The 24,077-nt window shown below is 56.6% G+C and overlaps 1 protein-coding gene and 1 long non-coding RNA gene across 4 annotated transcripts in view; one reads left to right on the top strand and one right to left on the bottom strand.

The window, feature by feature from the left end:
* Positions 1-24,077, top strand: part of GNAO1 (guanine nucleotide binding protein (G protein), alpha activating activity polypeptide O) — a 117,787-nt gene that overhangs the window by 69,959 nt on the left and 23,751 nt on the right. For all 3 annotated transcript variants that reach the window (XM_005882470.2, XM_005882471.1, XM_014530138.1), the window contains exon 3: positions 2,016-2,157. In XM_005882470.2, coding sequence (XP_005882532.1) covers positions 2,016-2,157 — 142 coding nt within the window. The remainder of the gene's footprint in view (positions 1-2,015; positions 2,158-24,077) is intronic.
* On the bottom strand, positions 8,319-20,257 carry LOC106724104. The gene is made up of 3 exons (XR_001359867.1): positions 20,245-20,257; positions 20,074-20,077; positions 8,319-8,786 (listed from the first exon to the last, which is right to left on the bottom strand). It is a non-coding gene; the product is annotated as an uncharacterized LOC106724104 (long non-coding RNA).

Raw genomic sequence — 24,077 nt, 5'->3', positions numbered from 1 at the left:
GGATGGAGTGGGGCCCCGTGCCGGGGACAGGGTGCTGAGGAAGGGAAGCAGAGGAGGGCGCTGAACCAGCCGGGAGGTGGAGTGGGAAACTGCGTGTCCCAGCAGCTGAGGGTCTGTGAGTCTTGAACCACCAGAAATTGGGGGCAAAACTATGTGTGGGCTGCGCTCGTCACATTCTCAGAGGCATCTGTGGCTGCTGGGCCAGATGACCCTCCAAGGTCCCTTCCAGCTGCCGAGCCCGTGGCTCTGTGACCATATAAGGCCGCTGTGTCTGGGGAGCCTCACTGCAGCTGAGCGCAGCCCTGCACGGAGGGGAAGCAGAGAGCAGAGGGAGCCCCAGCCCTGCCCCCCGCCCCAGGGGCCCCAGACAGCAAAGGGGAGCCCAGGTGAGGGAGGCCAGGGGTCCCTCCTCGGTTGCCTCTTCCCAGAGAGCTCCGACCCGGGGGAGGGGGAGGCTGGTGCTGCTCTCCCTCTCTCCCCATCCCCACTTGAAATCTCCCCATTGCGCTGCCAGGTTTCCAGAGTCCAGATGGCGGCGCCGGCCCAAAGCCGGACACTCAGGCCCGCAGAGTCAGCCTTTGCTCGCTCCCCGTATTGCTTCTGGTTTGGTGGCTTGGAACCCCTCTCAGAGCCCCTGAGTTTCAGGTGGTCATCAAGCTTGGCTTCCCTTCGCTGCCCGGGCTCTGCAGGCATAAAACGCCGGTGGGTTCCCACCCTGGCATGCACATGCGCACACATGCATACACACACATACACACACACACACACACACACACACACACTTCGGCCTTCTTTGGTGAGCACCTTGGAGAGGGCGGTCTTGTGCACCTGTGCACTCCTGGCTCCTGTCGTTATGAGTCCTGTCCAGAGCCAGCCCTGTGCCAGGTGGCATGGAAAGGGGGAAACTGAGGTGTGATCATCTGAAGTCCAAGGGCTGACAGGCTGGTGGTAAAGACAGAAGATTCATAAACAAGTCTACTCAGAGATGACCTGACTGTGGTTGTCCTCCAGGTGCAGAACATGCTTCAGACACTATCGGTTGTAAGTGACAAACTCAAGCCCTGTTCTTAGCTTATACAAAAACAAGGAGGGATTATTTGGCTTCCATCATGGTTAGCTTCAGGCATGGCTGGATCCAGCGGCTCAGATGATGTCTCTGGGACATGATGTTGCACCCTGTCACTCAACCGTGCAGAGGACAATGCTACTGGCTTCGACTGAGGTGCCCATGTGGCCTCCCTCCTGCTCCCCCAAGCCTGGCCTTGTCTCCTTTAGACTCAGACCCGGGCTGTTTCTCCAGCCTCAAACCAGACACCTCCTGGCCTTGCCTCACTCTCCTCTGGCTGGCGCTGTAGGCAGTGTTCCAGTGCTCACTTTGTGTGTGAAGTTCTGGGCTCTCAGGGCACCTGGAGCTAGGCACCCAGGGCGGAAGCAGCAGCCCTGGTGGTCACAGGCAGGGCCTCGACTGCCGCGGTGACACTCACCCAGCTGTGTGACGTCGGGTGGGTGGCTTACCCTCTCTGAGCCTCCGTTTCCTCCCCTGTACGTGGGAAATCACAGTTTTGATCTCCTAGGATTATTTTGAATCTTAAATGAGATGGTGCGCATGAAGCGCTTAGCACAGAGAGGAAGCCTTACACTCCTGAGTGGGTAAGACCCCGAGCTTTGCTTAAGAACACAAATAGCTGACGTTGATGGAGTGCCTCGTGCGTGCCCTCCCGTGCTAAGCGTTTTCAAGTATTACCCACACCTGTTGACTGCCGTTGCTCTCGTGTGTAGGGAATGTAAAAAGACTGCCTTTCTTTCCCACAATTCTGTTTGTTCAGATTAATTTTGAGTAATTTGGGTAGATTTTTCCTTCAGATCCGATGGTCCCAATGCATCGGCTCAGTAATTCAGCTCCCGGATCAGACCCGGCCCTCGGCCAGGAGGGCGGCCCGGGGCTTCGGCAGGCCTCGCTCTCGGGGCCCAGTGCGGAGGCGCACTCATCGGTGGTGTGTGTGGTTTTTCTCCAGGATCATCCACGAAGATGGCTTCTCGGGAGAAGACGTGAAGCAGTACAAGCCTGTCGTCTACAGCAACACCATCCAGTCCCTGGCAGCCATCGTCCGGGCCATGGACACTTTGGGCATCGAATACGGTGACAAGGAGAGAAAGGTAGGCCGCTGAGCGCGGGGTCCGGCGAGGAGAGGGCCTGCCTCGGTCCCCTGCTGCGTCCTCATGACCGTGCCAGGCTGCCTTCCTGGCACAGGAGAAGACTGTGGTGTATGTGGGTGAGAAGGCTAGTCACCCACCTAAGCCAGGAGACCAGTCCCTACCTGGCGCACGCAAACAGGGGCTTCGCTGGTGGGCAAACTTCCCCGCAAAGTCGCCAACAAGGACAACGAAGTTCCAGGGCTCATCTTGCAAATGAGAAAGGGCGGGTGACTGTTCTAAACTGGGACTCCCACACTGCATAGTACCTGCCCTTGGGCAATTAACGCGAACAGAGAAAATATTTTTATATATATGTTTTTATTGATCTGAAAGAGAGGGGGGAAGGGATAGGGAGGGAGAGATAGAAATGTCGATGAGAGAGAAACATCCATCGGCTGCCTCCTGCACGCCCCTACTGGGGATCGAGCCTGCAACCTGGAATCAAACTGGGACCTCTTGGTTCCTGGGTCAACACTCACCCACGGAGCCATGCCGGCCAGGGGAGGAAATAGGTCTCAAATGTAACAGCCTGCCTGGCCACCACCCCCTCCTGAGGAGAGCTCTCCAGGCCTTGTTTGGGGGGTGAGGGAGCAGCCATGTGAACTGATTTTTTTCTTCCCTCGAACCAAGGGGTGTGCTTTCTGCCTCTCGGGGGTGAGTCTGAGAACCTAAGGGGCTCCCCTCCCTGTAGAAAGGGGACATCCTAGAACGGGGACTGTTTTTCACTTGAGTTTCCAGGTGGCTGATAAGTGGTGGATGGAATACGTATATAAAAGCTTCTTATTTGCAAACGTCTGCATTAACTGTAAGACTGAACTTCATGCAGCCACACTGGCAAAATGATATTAAAGGGAGGGAAACAACCTCAGGGAATTCTATCCCGAAGCTGCTCTCGGCCCCCTGGTGGGATTCCGAGTCCCAGTTCCTCTCGCTATGACCTGGATCGAGAAAGGGGAGCAGGTGGAGGCCTCCCAGTGCCCTGGCCCCACAGGGAGCCTCTGACTACTGTGTGGTTTGCCCGTGTGGTTAGCAAAGACATATCCCGTCTTTGCTAAAAATGACCTCCATCCCAGAGGAAAATTCCCCTCACCTCCTCCGGGTCAGAGATCTCACCTGCGACCGAGCTTGGCGAGTAAAATTCAATGCTGATGCACAGAATTCTAACTCCACAGCCCAGAGTCGTCCCGGCTCAGGCACTGGCTCCTCCAGGTGCAGGGGAATGGGGTGACGCAGTGTGTCTGAGGCCAGCCCTGGGGCCAGGGAGCTGGGCGCTGGCAGGAGGGCCTGTCCCCAAGCACTTCTCCCCAGGGACAGGCTCTGGTTCGGGCCAGAAAGTCGGGGCCCCTGGAAAGAGGGCACTGCCGTTCTCCAGCCTTGTTCCCTTTAAGCACTCACGGGGGGCGGTGGGGGGAGGCTCACGGTGAAGCAGGCCTGCGCTGGCTGCTGGGGACGCGGATGAGTGCAGTGGGAGAGGCGGACACGCGCAGCGGGAGAGGTGCTGGAGGAAGCAGACAGTCAGCAAATACCGACTCAGACCATCAGAGTGGCTGAGGTGGCTACCCGGCTTCATCCATTTTAGCAATAACGGCCACAGTGGTAACAAACAGCTATGATGTTTTATTGACTGTATTGGGGTGACATCGGTTAATAAAATTATAAAGGTTTGAGGTGTACGATTCTATAACACATCATCTATATATTGCATTGTGTGTTCGCCACCCCAAGTCAAGTCTCCATCACCATTTGCCCCCCCCCACTTTGCCCTCTTCTACCTCCCCTCACCCCCCTCCTCTCTGGTAATCCACATACTGTTGTCTGTGTCTATGAGGATGTGTGTGTGTGTGTGTTTGTTTGTTGCTTAATCCCTTCACCTTCTTCTCCCCTATCCCTGCACCCCCCCACCCCCCCGACAAACAGCCATCATTTACTGAGCACCTACTAGCTGCCAGGCACTGTGCTGAGCACTTGACATATATCCACTCATTTCAGTCAACTCTGGCCTTCAGGCCCAGAGCAGGAAACGCCTGGTCTGATCTTCAGACCCAGGGCCTTTGCTCTCGGTCCGCCTTTCAGCAGAAGCGAGAGCACAGTACCGAGTCTCAGTTAACCAGCCAGCAGGCACCGGGGAATGGCATGCCTCGTTCTTCCAGGTCTCAGAGAAAAAAGGGAAAGTACCTGTCATTTCTCCGCTAAGTGAGTAGATGTGGGTGGAGTACTGACCATGTGTCGGCTTTGAGCTGAGCCCTCGTAGAGATTCAAAGTTATGTGAGATGGGGCCCTTAGGGAGCTGCCCCAGGGCACACAGGGCCCCAGGCTGCCTGAGCTCGGTCATCCCACAAGCCCGTCGGGGAAAGCTTCCTGGAGGAAGTGAGGCTGGAACTGTCCTCGAAACAGAGGTGCGGCATGGCAGGTGCGGGTGCAGATGAGGACAGGGACTCGGAGCAGGGAAGAACGGAGTAAACTCCGTGGGTCGGCAAGGACCAGAGGAGATTTGATTGACGGGGGAGGCCAGTGGCCAGAACAGAGAGGCTCAGGGTTCGGGCCAGGTGTGGGGAAGGTAGACGATACGGTCAGGTCCCGATGCGGAGGGCCTTGGAAAGGATGCCAAGGAGTTTGGGTTGTATCCTGTTGGCAGTGAGCAGCCATTGACAACGTTTGAGCTGGGAGGGATGGGTAAAAGTGAGCTTTAGGGTATTACGATGGCACGTGCAGGGTGGACTCGTGTGGGGGGGAGGGGGAGGGACAAAGCTGGGGAAGCTATGCTAATTGACCCCCACATCAGGGTCTCCAGGGGGGTGGGAAATGAGAGCAGCCAGGTGGTGTGGTGACTAAAGAAAGGGACCTGTGACTGGCCACTGGGGCAAACGGATAAGGATCAGGAAACTGAAACTCCAGTGTGACCAGCCTGGATGCCTGGGGACAAGGCAGACCACAGGCCGAAAGTCAGGAGATGGGGCCACACCCAGCGAGTCGGGTTTCAGCCTGGTGGGTCTCCAGGTGGGAGTGGTCCCCTCGCAGAGGGACTTAGAACTGATCTCCGTCTCCGTCTCCGCGTGGCAGGGCCTGTGCTAAACCATTTGCGTGAATTAAGTGATTAACACTAACAGCTCCCTGTGCGGTGGGTGCTATTGTCACCCCATTTTACAAGGGGAAAAAATGAGGTGCAGCGACCCTCGGTGTCTTGCCCGAGGTCACGCAGTACAAAATGTATGCACATGGAGGATGGAGACACAGCCCTAATGAAACTGCAGTCCACAGGGCTCAGTCCAGAGCAGAGTACCGTTAAACAGGCACAGTACCGTCAGGGAAAGCATTAGGTCATTACAAGAATCCCATCTTTTTGCCCTAAGTCTCTCTAAAAACGTGGAAAGGGACCCAAAGGACGACGTTTACCACATAGCCCTCCTGTCTTCCTCATGTCGGTCCCACCCCCACCCTCCTGAGCTGCCCCACTCTCCACGTCCCCCCAAGTTCCCTGGAGACCCTCTCTCTACCCCCAGCCCACAGGGCTTCCCTCTCTTGCCCTCCTCCTCCTCCTCCTCCTGTCCCCACCTTTTCCCTCCCTCTTCCTTCCACCCACTCCTCCTTATAAGTGGGTCCCTCTCTTGCTCTCCCTACCTCCCTTCATCTCTTCCTCCCTTTTCCTCTTTCTTCTTCTCCCCCCACCCCTTGTTCCCCTCTCCCTCCCTCCCTGCCTTCCTCTCTCCTCCCTCCTTCTCTAACTCCTTTCTTCCCTCCCTCCCTCCTCACTGCCAGCTCATTATTATGCAAATTGTCTTAATCTTTTGAAGTGGCGTCTTGCCCCTTCCTCCTTCCCCTGCCCGGGCCCCATCTGCATCACAAAAGCAGAGAGACTGGGCAGTCCGCCCTGTAAGGATCTGGGAGACTGGACAATTACAGGGTTAGGAGGCTCACAGAGAAAGTCTATATGAACAGTCCTAGCCCGTGTCAGTAGATTTACACACATGCACACACACATGTGTATCTATCAACACCTGAAAATGTGTGCGTGCATATACTTGCATATATAAAATACATTGCAAGCTAATGGGATAATAACAAAGAAAGAATGCCTTGAACTTGTGTGAGGGTTTTATTCCATTGAAAAGACTCCTGTTTTCATCATTTGTGCCTATGCCTACTTCTCTCGCTACATTCTAATGTCCTGGAAGCACAAAATCTAGATCTCATTCGTCTCGTACAACGCCTGACACAGGAAGGAAGGGGCCTGGAATCCGGTTCCCACTTCTACCACGAGCTCTTTGGAAGGTAAAATTATTTACCTTCCTCAGCCCTCAGTGTTTTTGTCTGTAAGATGGGCACGATCTTAATACCCTCCTCGGTTACAGGCTGTAAGATTAAATGAGACGATGCCTGTGAAGTGCTTAGGATGGTGCCTGACAGCAGAGAGTTCTCAGCAACACGTTCGCTCTTGTCCTTCCACCAGCTTGTTTAAAATTATTACTGCTAATAAAAATCGGTGACTTACCCTCCACTTGTCTAGTGAGGAATGGGTAAGGTTTTAGGTGCATTTTTCAGGTTAGATACAGAGGGACGAGGCGCCTAATTGGCTGCCTGGCCTGCACGGGACTACAGAGCCTGGCGGCTGGAACCGCTGCCCAGTGCGCTTCCGTCCCTCCGAGGGGCTCCGTGAGGAACCCCTTCCCCTCTCCCGCCCCCCCCCCCAGAATGGCAGCTCTTTGGGGAGGCCGTGTCATATTTCACACTTAGCTTCCAGGATGTCATTGGATCGCCTCTGGTCAAAGAAATCTTGACATTTAAATCACACCGTGGAGCTCAGAAGCCTATCCTATTTTTGATCATGAAAATATTTCGGTGCCATCTCCACGCCACGGCGCAGCGCTGCTCGCCCGGGGGTTTGCACTAACTCTGAAACAGACAAAAACAAGGATGCCCGCTGGCCTGCGTCCGCCTGCCTTCCCGGGGCCTGGAGAAACCTCAGTGGTGGCCGGCAGATCTGACGAGGCGCTGGGGGAGGTGACTTGTGAAGCGGCCGTGCCGACTCCTGAGGCCAGGAAGAGGTGCCTGCCTGCCTTGTGCTGGGCGCCAGGTACACAGCGAGGGGCAGCCCTGCCTTGTCCCTCTGCCTGCCCGGACTCAGAGAGCTCGGAACTGCTCCGTTGAAGGCGATCCAATTCTGCTGCTCCCTTTTGCAGATGGGACAAAACAGGCCCCATCTGGCTCGAATAGGAAAGGGACTCCCTCAAGGGCGGTGTGGCCGGCCCAGCACTGGAACTGAGGTTCAGGCACCAGGGCTCAGCTCTCTCTGCATCTCGCCAGGCTGCCTCAAGTCACCCAGCCACCGTGGGGCCTCCTTGTCTCCCAAGGGCCTTGAGGGGCTCCTGGGAGGAGAGTGAATTCCCCCGAGGACATTACCTGTTGGTTTGGGTTCTGGTCCAGGGCTCTGTGCATCCAGAGAGCTGCCGCCTACCCCCTGCTCCAGCTCCTGCCCGCAGCCCTTCTGACCCCTCCTGACCCCTGCTCCCTCCACCCCCAGCCCTGACCTGTCCCTCGTCTGTAAAGTAGGAATAATTCTGCAGCTCTGACAACCCAATACCACAGACAGGGCGTGCTGGCCATGCAACGTGACCCTCCAAACACGGCAGGACTGTGCTGCACACTGACCTCCACAGACCCTGTCTGGCCCAGACGGCCAGCTCACGGCCAGCTCACGTCGCCCAGCCCAGCCCAGCCCAGCGCTAGAAGTCTGGCTTTCTCTCCCTCCGCTCTACCAGACTCTCCTCCCACGATATCCCTGGTCCGAGGTCCCCAGGGCACAGTCCTGAAATAGCTCACTGCCAAATTAGGTCCAGCTTGTCCAGCTCTGTGGGCGCCCCCCACACATACACTTCTTTCCCAGCCCTCTGTCTCCCTACCTTTCCCCTTCCCGTCGCACTTCCCTGCCCGGTGCTGAGACCAGCCGGTCTCCCTGATGACCGCTGGCCAAGGAGAGGACGGCAGCCCTCCCGGCCCCAGGCTGGGGGGTCCACCACGGTTTTCAGGGTCTGCGGTTGTGCACCTGATAGTGAAGGGCCTGGACCCGCAGAGACCACCCACCATGGTCCCAAGTCCAAGGGCTCAGCCGTCAGCCTGGAGCCGAGGTCTGGGACTCTTACCTCCTCTCTCAGAGGACCCAGTGCGTGTCCTCAGAGTGACGCTGCTGCATGGTGGGGCCGAGGGCACCGCCTCTGGAGTCAGAGAGCCACAGGTCATCTCGGATCCTCCTGTTGGAGCTTGGTGACCTCAGACAGGCTCCCTCACTACCCTGAGCATCAGTTTCCCTCCTCGGTGTGATGGGGCCGCACGCTCACCTGGGCCCTGCACGGTGCTGAGCACTTTCCACGCGTTCACGCCCTCGCCCCTCCCCTTCGAGGGCGCCCCGATTCTTGACAGGACCCCGATTGAGACATCGACTCCATCGCTGTCCTCGTTCTGCAGATGAGAAAACAGAAGTGCAGGGAGAGGCGGTGACAAGCCCAAGGTCCCGGGGCTGTGGACCGGGTGGGAGCCCAGCAGCCTGGCCCAGGTGTGTGCTGTGACCCCGTCTGATGCGGAGGCAGGTCCACGCGCTTTTTTTCCCCCCCCCCCCGCCCAGGAAAGGCACTGGGCCGCACAGCTGGGCCCGGGCTCTGAGCTCTGTGCATAGCACATGGCTGATGCGCCCAGGGAAGCGGCCGTGGGCTCTGATGCCACAGTGTGGCCACCTGGCCTGTGGGCAGATGAGGCCACGGTGCTGACAGCAATGAAGGCCTCGTCTGCCCCCTCCCCGGCTCCTGGGGGCTCGCCAGCCACGGGTGAGTGGGTGGAGAGACGGCTCCATCGCCACCATCGGAGCATGCCGGGAGCAAGCCGGGGCACAGGCTTGGGCCCCAAGTCCCTGTAGATTCCGAGCTGGGTGGGAGGAGGAGACTCGGGCCTGCCCTCCTGAACGAGGCCGCTTCCTCTTGGGAAAAGTGGGAGGTGGGAAAGCAGCCCGCCCGGCCTGTCTCAGCAGCCGCACAGCCTGGTGGGGAGAAAGGTCTGTGGGGGCCAGTCTTTCCTCACTGTGACTCACATTGGACAGGCAGGAGCCGGGGACTGAGCACCGAGGGCCGGGGTCTTGGTCAGGTGAGGGCCCCTGAACCCGAGGAGTGCCAGGCCTCAGCTGGGTGGCAGAGGAACAGGGCCCTTCACAGAGAAGCTGGCTCCAGGCCCAGCCCAGCTCCCTCTGCTGTGCGGCTGCAGGCAAGTCCCTCGTCCCGCAGGGTCCTACAGAGAAACCAGGCTTCTACGCTCTCCCCTCCACCCGCCCCCACCACTTCAGTTCCATCAATTCCAAAACAAACGTCCTGTCGATTCTCCTGGCAGAACTTAATTGCTAAGTTTAGGTGATGACCAAGCACAAGGCTCTTCCTTTGTATCTAAAAGGAAAAAAGCCAGGCCGCGTGGCTCAGTGGTTGAGCATCGACCTATGAACCAGGAGGTCGCGGTTTGATTCCCAGTCAGGGCACATGCCAGGGTTGCAGGCTCCATCCCCAGTGTGGGGCGTGCAGGAGGCAGCCGATCCATGATTCTCTCTCATCATTGATGTTTCTATCTCCCCCTCTCCCTTCCTCTCTGAAATCAATAAAAATATAAAAAAAATTTAAAAAATAAAAAAAAACCCGAATTTCAAAGGCAGGGCCTGTGTGCCCCTTGAAGACTGACTTCTCTAGAGGGGGAGTTGGTGTTCCCACAGCTGGCAGCCCCGCACTGGAGGCAGCCCTCCACCCCCACGTGACCATGGGCACCATCCCAGCCCCACGGGAGCACCAGTGAGGACCGGCACCCAGAGACCACGAGCCGTGGGGGTGAAGCCACCAAATCGGGCAGAAAAACACTGTCAAGTGCTATGGTAGCTGCGTCTGTGTCAAGGGTCACCCTGTCTCGGGGCAGCTGGGGGAGATGACCGGCCACGTGAAGCTGTCAGTTTCGTTCTGATCAATCTGGAAGATTCCCTGCGTGGTGGGGAGAGGGAAGGTGGATTTCAGGAGCTGTTTGTTCGATGAGAATGCGATAGCAGAGCCCCCGAAACAGGCTGAGGGTGGGGTGTGGTAGCAGGGGTGCCTCTGGCACTGTCTCAAACATTAGGCATGCATTTCATTGATCCTCGCCCCACGCCCCAAGCACGTAGCAGATGTCCCATGGCACCACCAGGACACCTGGAGCTCCGAGCGATGGGGGATGCTGCTACCGGATATCCGAATATCCGCAGACCGTTTAGTGCTCTCCCCGCCCTGGTCAAGCCCCAAACAGCCGCGGGACCAGGCTTGCAGAATTAGGGGCTGCTCTCCTCCCCCTTCAAAACCCCAGACTGGAGGGGTCTGGATGCCGACAAACTCTGCCCCTCCCAGGTCCTCTGCCCAGCTGCAGATCCTGCTGCTGTCTCTCTCCATCACCCCTCGGTGCTTCCTTATGACCAAGCTTCAGGCTCACCCCAAGTATGAACCCTTTGTTTGTCTAGTCGTCTGTCGATGGGCATCTAAGGGGTCATTCCAGGGGTCGATGTGAAGAATATTAATACCGCTAGACTCTGACGCGCAGGTTTTTGTGTGGGTACGCATGTTTACTTCTCTTGGTAGATGCCCAGGAGTGGAACTGCTAGGTCATATGGTAAGGGTGTGTTAACTTCATGAGAAACTTCCAAACTACATTCCAAAGTGGTTGTTTCTTTTTTTTTTTTAATATATTTTTGGCATGTGCCCTTGACTGGATTCAAACCCGGGACCCTTCAGTGCACAGGCCGACGCTCTATCCACTGAGCCAAACCCACTTGGGCACGTGGTTGTACTATTTAGAATGTGTGAGAGCCCCTGCTGTCCCACGCTGTCTTCGACGTGTGGAATTGTCCTTTTCCTGTTCGCATGGAGAGATACTTCATCGTGCTTCGAATTTGCACTCCCCCGATGACTAGTGATATTTAGCAAGTTTTGAATGTGCCTTTTGGCCATGTCTATCTTCTCTTGTAAAGTATCTGCACACATCTTTCATTCTTTCTCTTTAATGGGTTGCTTGCCTTCTTACTAATGAGTTGTGAGAGGTGGTTTTTTGAGATAATCCTGGATACACGTTCTTTGTCAGATACACGTGTTGTGAATATCTTCTCCAGTCTATGGCCCTCCTTTACCAGGGACGTTTTTAAGCTGGTGAACGAATGAATGTCGATTGGTTGGCTCTCAAGCTTCCATCTCTGCTGTGGGGAACCCTTTCTCGTTATTTCCCTTGGGCCGTTGATACACGTGTTGTGAATATCTTCTCCAGTCTATGGCCTGCCTTTACCAGGGACGTTTTTAAGCTGGTGAATGAATGAATGTCGATTGGTTGGCTCTCAAGCTTCCATCCTGTGTGTGGGAACCCTTTCTCGTTATTTCCCTTGGGCCATGCGATGTTTCTCTCTGCAGGGAGAGAGGTTGTGTTGCCTTCGGGGTTGAGCTTCTGGACTCTGGGATCTGACCATCGTGGGTCCAAGTCCCAGCTCCACGGCTCACGGGTGGGCAGCCCCTTCACCTCTGCCCCCTGCATCTCTCATTTCTGGTTTGTAAAATGGGGACCAAAATGACCATCTCCGTGGGCTGCTGTGAAGACTAAATGAAATGATGACTATTAAGCACCGAGCGAGGGCTTACAAAAGCTGAGCTGGACCTGTTAGCGCCCTGGGTGCCCAGGCCCGTCAGCGCCCCAGCCCCAACCCGTGCGGAACCAGGCCGCACAGAGCAATTCTTCTACCTTCCTTCTTTATGTTGAAAACTCCTCCTTCCTCAAAGTAGCTCAGGGCAAAAACCTGGGACTCCTCCTGCCTCTCCTGTGTCCCTCTTCCTTTGCAGACTGGCTTTGGCCCCTATGGCTTCCCAGTCTCTGCCCAGACCCGGCCCCACAGGCCTCCTCACTCCCTACCCACACGGTCTCCCAGCCTCCTGCCTCCCCATCTCCCCTTTGCGTGCCTCGGCCACCATTGCTAAAGGAATCGGAAACACAGGGCTCCTGGGGTGAGTGTTTGGGGGCGACCCCTTGGCCAGGGCAGGCTCTGCTGTCGCTGGCGCCTCTGGTTAGAAATGCCGGGCTCTGTCCTCAGCCCCAGCCGTCAGCGCCCCTCCCCGACCTTCAGAGCTGCCTTGGCCGTCCTTGCAGGAGGCAGGCCATGCCTTGGCCTTTGGCAGGACCCATTCCTTTGATACGTGATCAGAAAATTCAATTATAAAACCAATTACTAATTTCCTGAGCTTTACAAGGAAGACATGAACGTTTGATTAAGTTTGAATTCCTGTTTGGTTGTTGATTGTCGGCCAAGGCCCAGTGGGCTTGTGGGAAATTTTTATTGTTGATCCTGTTTGGTTTTGTGGCTGTGCTCTTGGTGGGGGGGGAGGCACATTGATTTTGTGTTGTGGGGTTCCCCCCACCCGCCACTGCTGCAACCAACTTGCTGAATGGCTGCTCCCCTGTTGTGATGCATGAGATGTAAATCCCCCAAAGACCCGTTGCCAGGGTGAGGGGCTGGGGAATTGAGCTCAGCTAAACAGAGGCCTTCAGCTTTGCAGGCGGAGCGTGCGTTTCCCATGCGGAGCTGAGCTCCAGCCGGCGGACAAGGCTGCGTTCAAGGGCACCGCACAGACAGGGCTGCTGGGGTGGATCCCTGGTCGCGCGGGAGCAGCTTCAGCAGTGGACTGGGCTCCGGCTGCCCCCAGCCCCTGCCCAGGGAACAGACATACAGCTGCAGAGGTCAAGGGCCAAGGGGTCAAAAGACCAGAGCCCCTCAGGTGCCTGTCACCTCTCCCCCCAACCTGCTGGGCCCCAGCGGCCAGGGCCCAGGGCAGTGAGGATTGGAAAGCACACCTTTGTCTGCAGCCAGAGCGCCTTGCTTTTGGGGATGTTTCTGGGGAACTGAGCAGAGCCTGTGATGGGATCTCGGGGCTCCAGGTCAGAGTCTGATTTGGTTCTGGGACCCACGTTTCTTCTCTCGGAATAAAATGAGACAACCCCGGTTCTTTGGGAGCTGCCGCCACCCCAGAACTCCTCCTACGAGGGGCATAATACCCAAGGGTGGTGCTGGGTCCCCCTCACAGTGTGTCCCCCAGGCCTAAACCCCCCAGTTGGGGATGGAGCCCTGTGGGTGTGAAAGGCTTTCCCATCTCTAGGAATCCTGCTTAAAGTACCGATGCCTGTGGAGGGAGAAGCATCTCCCAAAGGGAATTAGCCGTCACCTAATTGAGAAAACAGCCCTTTGGGGCGGACAAGGGGATCCCTGTGCCCAGGGTGGGGTCAGGTAAAGTCCACCTGCCTCCCAGCTCAGTCAAGGGTGACCCCTCTCTCCAGGAAACACCCACACAGCAGCATCCCCAACGGGCCCACCTTGACCCCCAGTTCAGAGGTCACGGGCCCTGCCCAACGGAGGTCACGCCGCCGGAGAGTGCCGATTCTGGGCTTGGACTTGGGCCTGGGACTTACGAGTCCTACCCAAGCCCGTTTCCTCTGCAAACAGAGGCCCCGACACTCACACCCGCTTTGTTTGATCAGCTTGTTTGCTAGCGTGTTTGTTTTTGTAGGTGAGCATTTTGTAAGTTTTGAATTTGGGTTGTTTCCTATTTTTTTTTTTTTTTTTTAATGAAAGTTACATCTTCCTGGTGGAGTTGCATTGGGAAATTCGGGGTTGGCCATCTGGGCCGAATTGTCAAGTAACCAGGCAATGCTGGATGGAGTACTGTACCCCTTCTGACAGGTTTTGCTAAGTTGGAGGAGAAGGAGTCGTGAAGATGGGAAAACATGTGCAGTGGGGCTGGGCCCGACGGATTCCCTTCTTTATGGAGAACTAGATCATTAAAAAATAATAATAATAAGTTCTCTTTGTGCAGGACAATTCTGTCACATGTGCCAACATGAGGTGGTGTGCGAAGAGAGGGGAGGGAGGGACCCAGGCTGGGGTCCAGGCCTTGGCAGGAAGGGGACTGGCGCCCCACACGGGGGGAGGTCTCCTGAAGCAGGTGCCTGGAGAGACTCCACTGTCACTCCCGCCCTCCTGCCCTTCTGGGTGACAGCGATGACAGCGGGGAAGGAACAGCTCCCCACGTGTGGAGCACACGCAGGCCAGGCTCCGTGCTGCTGCTGTTACCCTCGGGGACGTTCTTCCTTACGAGAGGGATGTGTTTCTGTTCCTCCAAAGCCAGGAAACAAGCGTGCAGCCCATCCAGCTCATGATGGCCCAGATAGTGGAACAAGACCCAGGGTGGAAGGTGGATTGTTTCCTGAGTCAAATAAAAGAAACACATGACATGCATGAGGTCAGGGGTCTTACACGGATTGGGCAGAGGTCGCAAAAGCAGGACAGAAAGGGCTGAAGCTTGGCAAAGCTTGCCTTATCCCTGTGAGCTCGGTAAGAATAGGATTGTACCTGTTTTACAGATGAGGAAACCGAGGCTCAGAAAGGTTGAGTGACTTGCCCTGGGGCACACAGCTGGCAGATGGCAGAGCCAGGACCCGGCCCCAGGCCTGCCTGACTCCAAAGGCAGGTCAGCGGCCCCAGCAAGGCCGGAGCCCAAAGCCCAGGTGGAAACTCACTTTCATGCTCCAGGGGCAGCCCCCAGTGCTGGAGAAGGAAAGCTTTGCTGGCTCCTTACTGGAGGGTGAAATGGGAGCAAATCCTCGCTGGGGAGGTGGGGCCCTGGGTCTGCTTCCTCCCAATCAGCTGCTTCGAATTCTCTCCACTGGAGGCCTTTTCAGGAAGGGCCTGGTGTGATGTGGCACGTGACTGAGGAGCTGCTGTTGCCCAGCGTTTACCATGCACCCTCCCCAGTCAGCTCCTCCCACCCCCACAGGCCCGCCTCTCCTTTCTTCCGGGGTCTCTCCCAGCCCTTCCTTTTTTCCTCTTTCTCGTCTCTGAATCACTTTTTCCAATAAGCTATGGACTCAGGATATCGAATAACTCCCTGCATGATTTCGGAAAGCCTCCCTCTGATCACGGAAGCCTGGGCGGGGGAGGCATATTTATATCTATGTTTGTATTTATGTTTATATCAGAATATTACTAACCAAATTGGCATGGGGAGTGCCAGGCATGGAAGCTGCTAGCGGAAGCCGCTGAGAGGAGTGAGCCTGGTAGAACTGACAGCGTCGAGAAGAGAAGCAGACTAACGAGTAAACTAGAAGAGGCAGAGAGTGGTCACGCCAGGCCGATGACTTAACCGGGGGCAGGAAACGGGTGGCCGCCGGACGCCCGCTCACCCGGGGCCAGCCGTGTGGCATGGGAACAGCTGACATCTACTGCGGCTCAGCACGTGCTGACATGACAGTATTGTGTATATCTCCTCCTCTAATCCTCACAGCCCAGCACCGGGAGGAGTGGGGACTATTGATCAGATGCTAGTGCTAAGGTTTGGACAGGCTACACAGACAGTTCGTGGCAGAGCCAAGACCAAAATCTAGGCTGGCCCACCTCGGAGAGAGCTTAGGTGGCCTTATTTCTCAGGGCCTTTCCGGCTCCGACCTCCCATCCCAAATCGCCAATGCCTCTCACCTGCTGCCCGCACCAGCCTCCTGGGGGTGCCCCGGAGCCCCTCTCTCTTCCGCTCTCCCGCACCCACAGCAGCCAGGGCGAGCTTTGCCTTATTTCTCAGGGCCTTTCCGGCTCCGACCTCCCAAATCGCCAATGCCTCTCACCTGTTGCCCGCACCAGCCTCCTGGGGGGGCCCTGGAGCCCCTCTCTCTTCCGCTTTCCCGCACCCACAGCAGCCAGGGCGAGCTTCAAAAACAGAATGTCATTTCTTCTCCCCTTTATTTTTTAAAATATATTTTTATTGATTTCAGAGAGGAAAGGAGAGAGAGAGAGAGATAGAAGCATCAATGAGAGAGAATCATGGATCAGCTGCCTCCTGCACACCCCACACTGGGGATCGAGCCCGCAACACCGGGCATGTGGCCCGACTGGGAATCGAACCGTGACCTCCTGGTTCATAGGTCAATGCTCAAGAACTGAGCCACGCTGGTCAGGCCTTTCCTCTCTCCTTTAGGCCTCCATGGCTTCCCATAACACTCGGGGTAAGTCAGCCTTCTTTCCCTGGTCAGCCTTGCCCTGCGGTGACGGGGTCACATGCTGGCTGCTGCTCAGAGGTGCCCCGGGCACAGCCAGCCCCGCCAGCCTCCCACCACTGGGCCCCGGCGCCCCCATTACTGATATCATCACCGTGTGTCGAGTCCTCGCCCCACCTGTGTCCTCAACTTTATGTTCATGGCTTGCCCTGACATTTCCCTCTTCTGACATGTCCCAAATTATTAAAAACAGCTGCTTTTGAGTTCATTGAATGAATCATGGAAAAACATTTTTTTCTGTCTATAAATAATTCCACCTCAAACGTTTCTGGGAGGATAGGAAGAACGCTGTGAGGAGCGCCCAGCACACACCCATCGGGGTACCACCTCTGGAACCCCCCGGCCTGAGACAGGACCTCCCGGGTCAGTCCACATGGGGTCAGTGGAGAAGGCACCGGGAGTTGTAGGCGGCCTTCGACCACTCATTCTGCTACTTCTGGACAGTTTCACGTGATGTCACCCCCCTCCCCCGCCTCTGGTGTGTCACACACATACCCCACCCCCACCGCCCTGGCTGGGGCGGGATGCCCTAGGGAAGACATAGCCGCTGCCCCACACAGAGCGATCACAGGCTGGTTTTCAAGACGGACACACAGGAGCCCATTCGGCAACCAACTAGTGCAGTGGTTCTCAACCTTCTGGCCCTTTAAATACAGTTCCTCATGTTGTGACCCAACTATAAAATTATTTTCGTTGCTACTTCATCACTGTAATGTTGCTACTGTGATGAATCGTCATGTAAATATCTGATATGCAGGATGGTCTTAGGCGACCCCTGTGAAAGGGTCGTTCGACCGCCAAAGGGGTAGCGACCCACAGGTTGAGAACCGCTTGACTAGTGCAATTCGGAGCCCAGTGTAGGACGCAGGGGAGAGCCAGGTGCGGGGCAGGTGCACAGCCTGCCCAGAGCAGATGCTCGCTCGGCAGGTGTGCCCCCCGAAGCCCCTCCCCCCTTTGCTGAAGGTGCGTACAGGTGTCATCGTTTTCTCCGTAGACCTGACCTGGGGAAGGTCCGGAAGACCCACCTGGCGGAGGCAGAGCCTGAGTCGGCACCTTCGGTGGCGAGGCCTTGGGTAGAGCCTCCCCTTCTGGGGCAGGAGAGCCTCTCATGACTGGGAGGTTTTAGCATCTGCAGGCTGGTGGCAACGTCACCAGGTGTGATGGTTGACAGCGACCTCAGAGATGAGCACATCCAAAGAGAGACACAGCTGTGGCTCATGTGCCGCTACGGACCACCCGCCCTTGTCCCGGCATCGCGGTGGCTGGGTGACCACACTGGCCCGGCCTCGGAGACTCCTGGGTGCAGCCGGCCCCCGGGCAGCCGCTGCAGCTGGTCAGAGGCTGAAGCCAGCTGGTGTCGCTGGTCTCCCCAGGGCAGCGCCCTCACGTCACAGCGCCCAGCAGGGCGGGGCCCTGGAGGCCGCAGAGGCGAGCACGCCTTCGCCGCACCCGAGGCTTCTAACCCCCAGTGCAGTGCATTTGGGCTCTTTCCCTTCCAAATCCATTCACTCAGCAAGTGCTGCCTGCGCACCTGCTCTGTGCCCAGCCGGTTGGTGGATCTGATACAAGAGGGAGCCTGACGTAGGCGCTCAGAGTCCAGGGGAGACACCTGGAAACAGGTCCCCGAGCAGGTGGCGACAGCCACACTCCGTGCCTCCCTTATCCCGGAGCCCCCTGCCTCCCCCTCGCTTGATTCTTGGGGGCTTTGCCCACCGTGCTGGACACCTGTGTCCTCCTCACTCCTTGCTGCAGTCCTTGCCCCAAACGCCAGTCTTGTCCCCAGGGCTGCCCAGGCCCTGTCCTCCCCCCCCCCCCCCGGGAAGACGGGTCACTGGTCCCTCTTCAAGCGGCACCCTGGGGGCGTCGCTCACCGTTTGTTCAGTGGGCCGGGGAGACACTGATTTCCTATTAATAGAATTTTTTTTCTTTATTGTTCAAAATAAGGGCTATATTAGATGCACTGAACTGAACAGCAGGAGCTGGCTCTCATGTCCATCATTTGTAACAAGAAGACTGCCTGGCCAGTGTGGCTCAGTGGTTGAGCATTCGCCTAGGAACCAGGAGGTCAAGGTTCCATTCCCAGTCAGGGCACGTACCCGGGTGGTGGATTCGATCCCCAGTAGGGGGCGTGCAGGAAGCAGCCAATCCATGATTCTCTCCCATCATTGATGTTTCTCTCTATCTCCCTTCCTCTCTGAAATCAATAAAAATGTCTTTTTTTAGGAGAAGACTGGTTCCTCCTACCCGCTGCGGGGAGGAAGAGCCCATGTGGACATAATTACAGAGTTGGGCTCAAAAGTCAGTTTCTAAGCTCCTTGTTTTTGTGATGAAGGCAAACCTTCTCCACTTTCCTGCAGCTCACATCCTTTCTTCCATATTCATTGATGACACTCCGAGCCAGACAAATTCTGGGAAGGAATATTGGAGGGCTTGAAATTAGATCATAAAACAAAGCCCTTCTCCCCCGCGAACGGCCCGACCCGTGCGTGACGCGGTTCCAGAATTTCGCCGACCGCCCTGCACGTGTGTTCCTCGCGTGTGCTTGTGTCAGCATGCAGCGGCCATGGGTAGGCGCCAGGGAGGACACCGCTCCCTCCGTGGGACAGAGCCAACACCTTCCTCTCCGTCGCTCTGTGGCCCCCGGGACAGCTTCCTGGTGCTGTTCACACCTGCAGCATCTCAGCGCTCGCTCGTGTGAGTGATCCGCCCTGATGGCCCTCACAGTCTCCCCAAGGGAGAGAAATCGCGACGAGGAAACAAACATCGAATTACACCTTGGGATAAGTGCTAGTAAAGAAAAGAAAGCTGGCGTGGGGAGAACAGGAGGCGCCTGGGCTAGCTGGGGGAGGGGTGCTGCCGGGGAAAACTTTCTCTCAGGGGTTGAATGTAAACGGAGACTGGAAAAATAAGGAGCCTCTCCCCCAAAGGTTTTTGGTGGCAAGAGGAGCCAGTGCAAAGGCCCTGGGGTGGAAATGAGCTTGTCCCTTATGTGCAAAGCCTGGAAAGGGAGCAGGGGAGCTGGCAGGTGGCCAGTGAGGGCAAGGTGCCTCAGGATGAAGTTCAAGGGGAGGTAGGAGTTTGAGATGATGGAGAGGGAACCCCCACCCCCATTCCCAGTTGCAAGGAGAGGCCCATCTAGGGGCTGGATTATGTATTGGTTCGAAAGGCTGCCATAACAAAGGACTATGGTAGGGGCCGGGGGGCGGGGGGCTTGAACAGCAGAAATTTATTTTCTCCCAGTTCTGGAGGCCAGAGTCCGACACCAGGGTGTCTGCAGGGTTAGTTTCTTCTGAGGCCCGTCTCCTCACCTCGTGGATGGCTGGCTCCCCTTGTCCTCACGTGGTCTCCCCTCTGCCCGTGTCCTGATCTCCTCTTATAAAAACACCAGTCAGAGTGGGTTAGGGCCCACCCCACGGACCTCCTTTTAACTTAATTACCTCTTTCAAGGCGCGCTCTTTCCAAATACAGCCACATTCTGAGGTCCTGGCGATTAGGGCTTCAGCATATGAATTTGTGGGGGGACACAGTCCAGCCCATGACAGGGACCTTCCCCGACCTAGTCACGGAGGACAGAGTTGGGGTTGCGGGTCAGCACATTCAAAATGCCTCGGAGGCCAGAGGGGACCGGTCCTCAGCCTCCTGCTCCCTCTTTGTCGAAAGGGATGATTCTCAAGCCTTAAGGGGAGTCAGAGACTCGGCGGTACCCAGTTGGGACTTTTCCCCCCCGCCATCAGTCAGAGTCCTTGAAAGAGAAGTGGAAACCTCCCTGTCGTAATTCAGGGGTGTTCATTCGGGGTCCCCCCTGGCCCTCAGCCACCGGGGCAGGGCAGCCAGCAGTCTGGGCCGGGAGACAATGCCAAGCTGAGTGAGGAAGGGAGCAGGGGCTGCCTAGCCAGTGGGCTGGGGAGGAAAGTTGGGGTGCTGGCCAGGCACATCCAGGCTCCCCAAGGAAGAGAGGCCCAGAACGTGTTGTGTTGAATGAAATGGAGGAGAGAACCCCCAACCGACCTCACCGCTGCCTCCCCAAGTCCCCTTACACTCACTGTGTGTGTGTGTGTGTGTGTGTGTGTGTGTGTTCGGCCTCCGGAGCCAGGGGCAACCAGCCCCTATGGCCGGTGGGCTGAGCTGCCTGCAGACCCCCACATTCGCCTCCAGTCATCCCCTCCACCTTCTGCTGAGGATACAAATAACTACAAGGAGGGAAAGGTCCTAGAGAGATCACCTTGCAATTCAGAAAACATGAAGCCCGGCTCCATCTCATTAGGATGGCATTGGGGGAAGGGGAGACCTGGGTGGCATTTTACATTGTGAGCCGAGCCGAGCCGAGTGTGCGGCCTCTCTCATTTTGGTTCTGAGCAGTTGGAAAGTTTGCAGTTGGAACAGAAGACCCAACTTCAAAGGCACTGCCTGCTGCTGGCCGGGCAGAGGGAGTGGAAGGAGCAGCGTGGGGGGCGGGGGGGGACGGGACGTGGTGGCCGCGGGCACAATGGGGTCGGGCTGGAGCAAAGGCCTGGGGGCCACAGGGGGCGCAGCCTCAGAGCCTGCTGTGCCTTTTAGGGGATCAGTGGAACCGCTCCTGGGAGGACAGCTAATTGAGGCAGTGGCCTTGTCCTTGGAAAGTGAGCTTTTGTCCAGCCTGGGCCCTCGGGGGCACTCACGGGGCAGAGCTCTGGCCTGGGCTGTCCCAGGCACCCTCCCACCCGGTCTCCCCCTGGTGCTATAGAAACAGGGCCTCTTGGGAGGCGGCTGCTCCCTCCCTCCTAGAATCGGGGAGCGGGCAGCTCCAGTCCCTTTCAGCCTAGAAGGCAGGGGGATTGGGTTTCGGGGTTCCCAGGAACAGTCGTCCTGCCCACCTCCCTGGAGGGCAAATGTCCACTCAGCCACTGGGCTGCTGGGACAGGTGGACAACGGAGGGGGTGGTCCCTCCCTCTCTCCTTCCTCCCCTCTGCCCTGCTGGCCTTGGGGCTGAGCGCTCACCTTCCAGCTCCCTTTTCAGGGGAGGTGGCAGCTAGGAGACCAGGAGTCACCATGACAACAAAGCTCCTAAGCAGGCCAGAGCCCCCAGCTCCCCCTCATCTGTGTCCAGGCAATTGGGGGCCATCATTTCTCAACCACTGTGAACGTTCTGAAGGTCAAGACCCCCCTCAATAGGGGGTGTGCAGTGGGTAAATGAGTACATTGGTGGATGGATAGGTGGGTGGCTAGAGATGGGAGGAAGGAAAGAAGTGGTGCACACATGAATAATGAATGGATAGGCAGATCCCGGGGAAGGACAGAAGGAAGGTAAGGAGATGGGCGGGTGTGGAAGTGAGTGGATGGGTGAACAAGGGTAGCCGATGGCTACGTGGGTAGATGCATGATGTTCAAAAGAGATGCATCCTAGCTAGGTGTTACCGGGCTATGTGGATGGATGGATGGATGGATGGAGAAGGATGGGCAGGTTTGAAAGGAGACAAGATAGAAAACAGCACCAAATCCTTGGTTCTGCTGCAGGATCTTCCCGGGGAACCAGGAAGGCTCCCTCCCCTAAGGCAAGTGGTAGATCTAGGACAGTGGTTCTCAACCTTCCTAATGCCGCGACCCTTTAATACAGTTCCTCATGTTGTGGTGACCCCCAACCATAAAATTATTTTTGTTGCTACTTCATAACTGTAATGTTGCTACTGTTATGAATCAGCATGTAAATATCTGATATGCAGGATGTATTTTCATTGTTACAAATTGAACATAATTAAAGCATAGTGATTAATCATAAAAACAATATGTAATTATATATGTGTTTTCCGATGGTCTTAGGCGACCCCTGTGAAAGAGTCGTTCGACCCCCAAAGGGGTCGCAACCCACAGAATGGCGACCCACAGGTTGAGAACCGCTGATCTAGGAGGTCCCCAGCTCCCCTCCGCCCCGCCCCTCGCCCCATAGACCCTGCGATCTGACAGCTTGCTGCAACTAAGACCCCTGAGCCCAAGGGAAGAAAGAGCCTGGTCTCCAACCATTAAATGCCTGCAGTGCCCCAATCATTGCCACTAACAAAGACAGATGTCGCGGCCTGGGGGGCATGGGTCTGGCAGTTGCTAAATGCCCAGAATGCTCCCTGCTCCCACCACTGCCATTCTCCACCTGCTGGAATCGCCGTGCCTGCCGGGTCTCTCTGCCACTTCCCCTTGAGGAACAGTCTGTAGGCCAAGGAAGGCAGCTATGCCCACGGGCCCTGCCCAGCCTGGTTGCTGGTGCTTTGCTTGTCCAGCTCTGGCTCCCTCTCCCCTTGGCCTGTGTGCTCCTGCCCCCTAGTGGGAGCCAGGACAACTGCAGCGCACAGGGCGGGGCGGGGTGGATGGAGGCTTTTCCTGCAACCAGAGGCGTGTGTGTGTGTGTGTGTGTGTGTGTGTGTGTGTGTGTACACACACACTCACTCTCACACTTCTCTTGGCCTAAAAGATTAGAGATGGACGGAAAACTCTGAAAGGCCCGTAGCAGCTCCTCCAATGCAAGGGGTTATTATTATAATTACTGTGATTATTGTTATCAAGAGGATCGTGCTTGCCTGACGTCCTGTACAAAGCAGGCCCATTTCCTTCAGCTTGTTGTTTGTGTCTGAGGGACTTCATCTTTGCTCATAATAACTAACATTTGCAGGGCTCTTTGTGTTGCAAAGCTGTGTCCCATCCTTAGCCTGTCTCCATGGCACAGACAACCCTGGGAGGTGGGAACGAACGAGAGCAGAGGCCCAGAGAGGTTAAGTGATCTGTCCAACCAAGGTCGCGCAGCTAAAAGGCGGCAGAGCCGGGATTTGAACCCGGGTCACCTGCGTGAACATTCCCATTCACTTCCCCACGTTTTTGACATCTCATCTCTCGGGAGGGCAAAGGCCCTTTATTAAACATTTGCCCTTTGCTGCTGATGTTTATTGAAAAGTCCATGTTGCCCTGAAAAGAAGGGAAGTGGTTGAAGACCTGAGTGTTATAGGTGGCGTTAGGGCCCAGTGGTCGGCAAACTCATTAGTCAACAGAGCCAAATATCAACAGTACAACGATTGAAATTCCTTTTGAGAGCCAAATTTTTTAAACTTAAACTATATAGGTAGGTACATTGTTATTAACTTAATTAGGGTACTCCTAAGGCTTAGAAAGAGCCACACTCAAGGGGCCAAAGAGCTGCATGTGGCTCGAGAGCCGCAGTTTGCCGACCACAGCATTAGGCATCTCAGTGTAGACGATGCGTACACCTGGGCACCTCCGAGTCCCGGGCAGTGAATGGCAAGCGTGTGGCCCTCATGGCTAGTGGCTCAGCTGGGCTGATGCCAGCATCCCCTGGTCACCACTTGCCCCATCCACGTCCCGGTGTGACCACGTCTCTGGGAAGGGTGGGCAGGTCACACACGGAGGGACAAACATAGGAGTGAGTCCGAGGTGGCTGGGTGGAGGCGATTATAGAGCACACCCTCCCTGTAGCCTCCCTGCGAGGTGTCACGAGGCTCTGGGTGCTCAGATTGGAGTGTGTCCCTCACCCAGCAGGAAGTTGCCTGCCCTGCCCACCCTCTGGCCCTGACTCCCTTCTCACAGACCCGGCAGAAACCTTGGCGGCAGGCCCGAAGGAGGAAGTGTGGGAAGGTCTGGCCGGGTCCACCGGCTGCGTTCCACATTCCACAGATGGCAGGCACGGGCGAGGACTGAGACTTCCCCAGGTCACCCGGCCGCCTGGGAGCAGCAGCAGCATGTGGACCCCCTAACTCAGGCCTCGGCACTGGTTTTAGCCCCAGGCGGAG

The sequence above is a fragment of the Myotis brandtii genome, unplaced genomic scaffold, assembly GCF_000412655.1.
Source record: "Myotis brandtii unplaced genomic scaffold, ASM41265v1 scaffold721, whole genome shotgun sequence".
Lineage (NCBI taxonomy): Eukaryota > Metazoa > Chordata > Mammalia > Chiroptera > Vespertilionidae > Myotis > Myotis brandtii.
The sequence above is the reverse complement of the archived record's forward strand: the minus strand, read 5'-3'. Positions and strand labels throughout refer to the sequence as shown.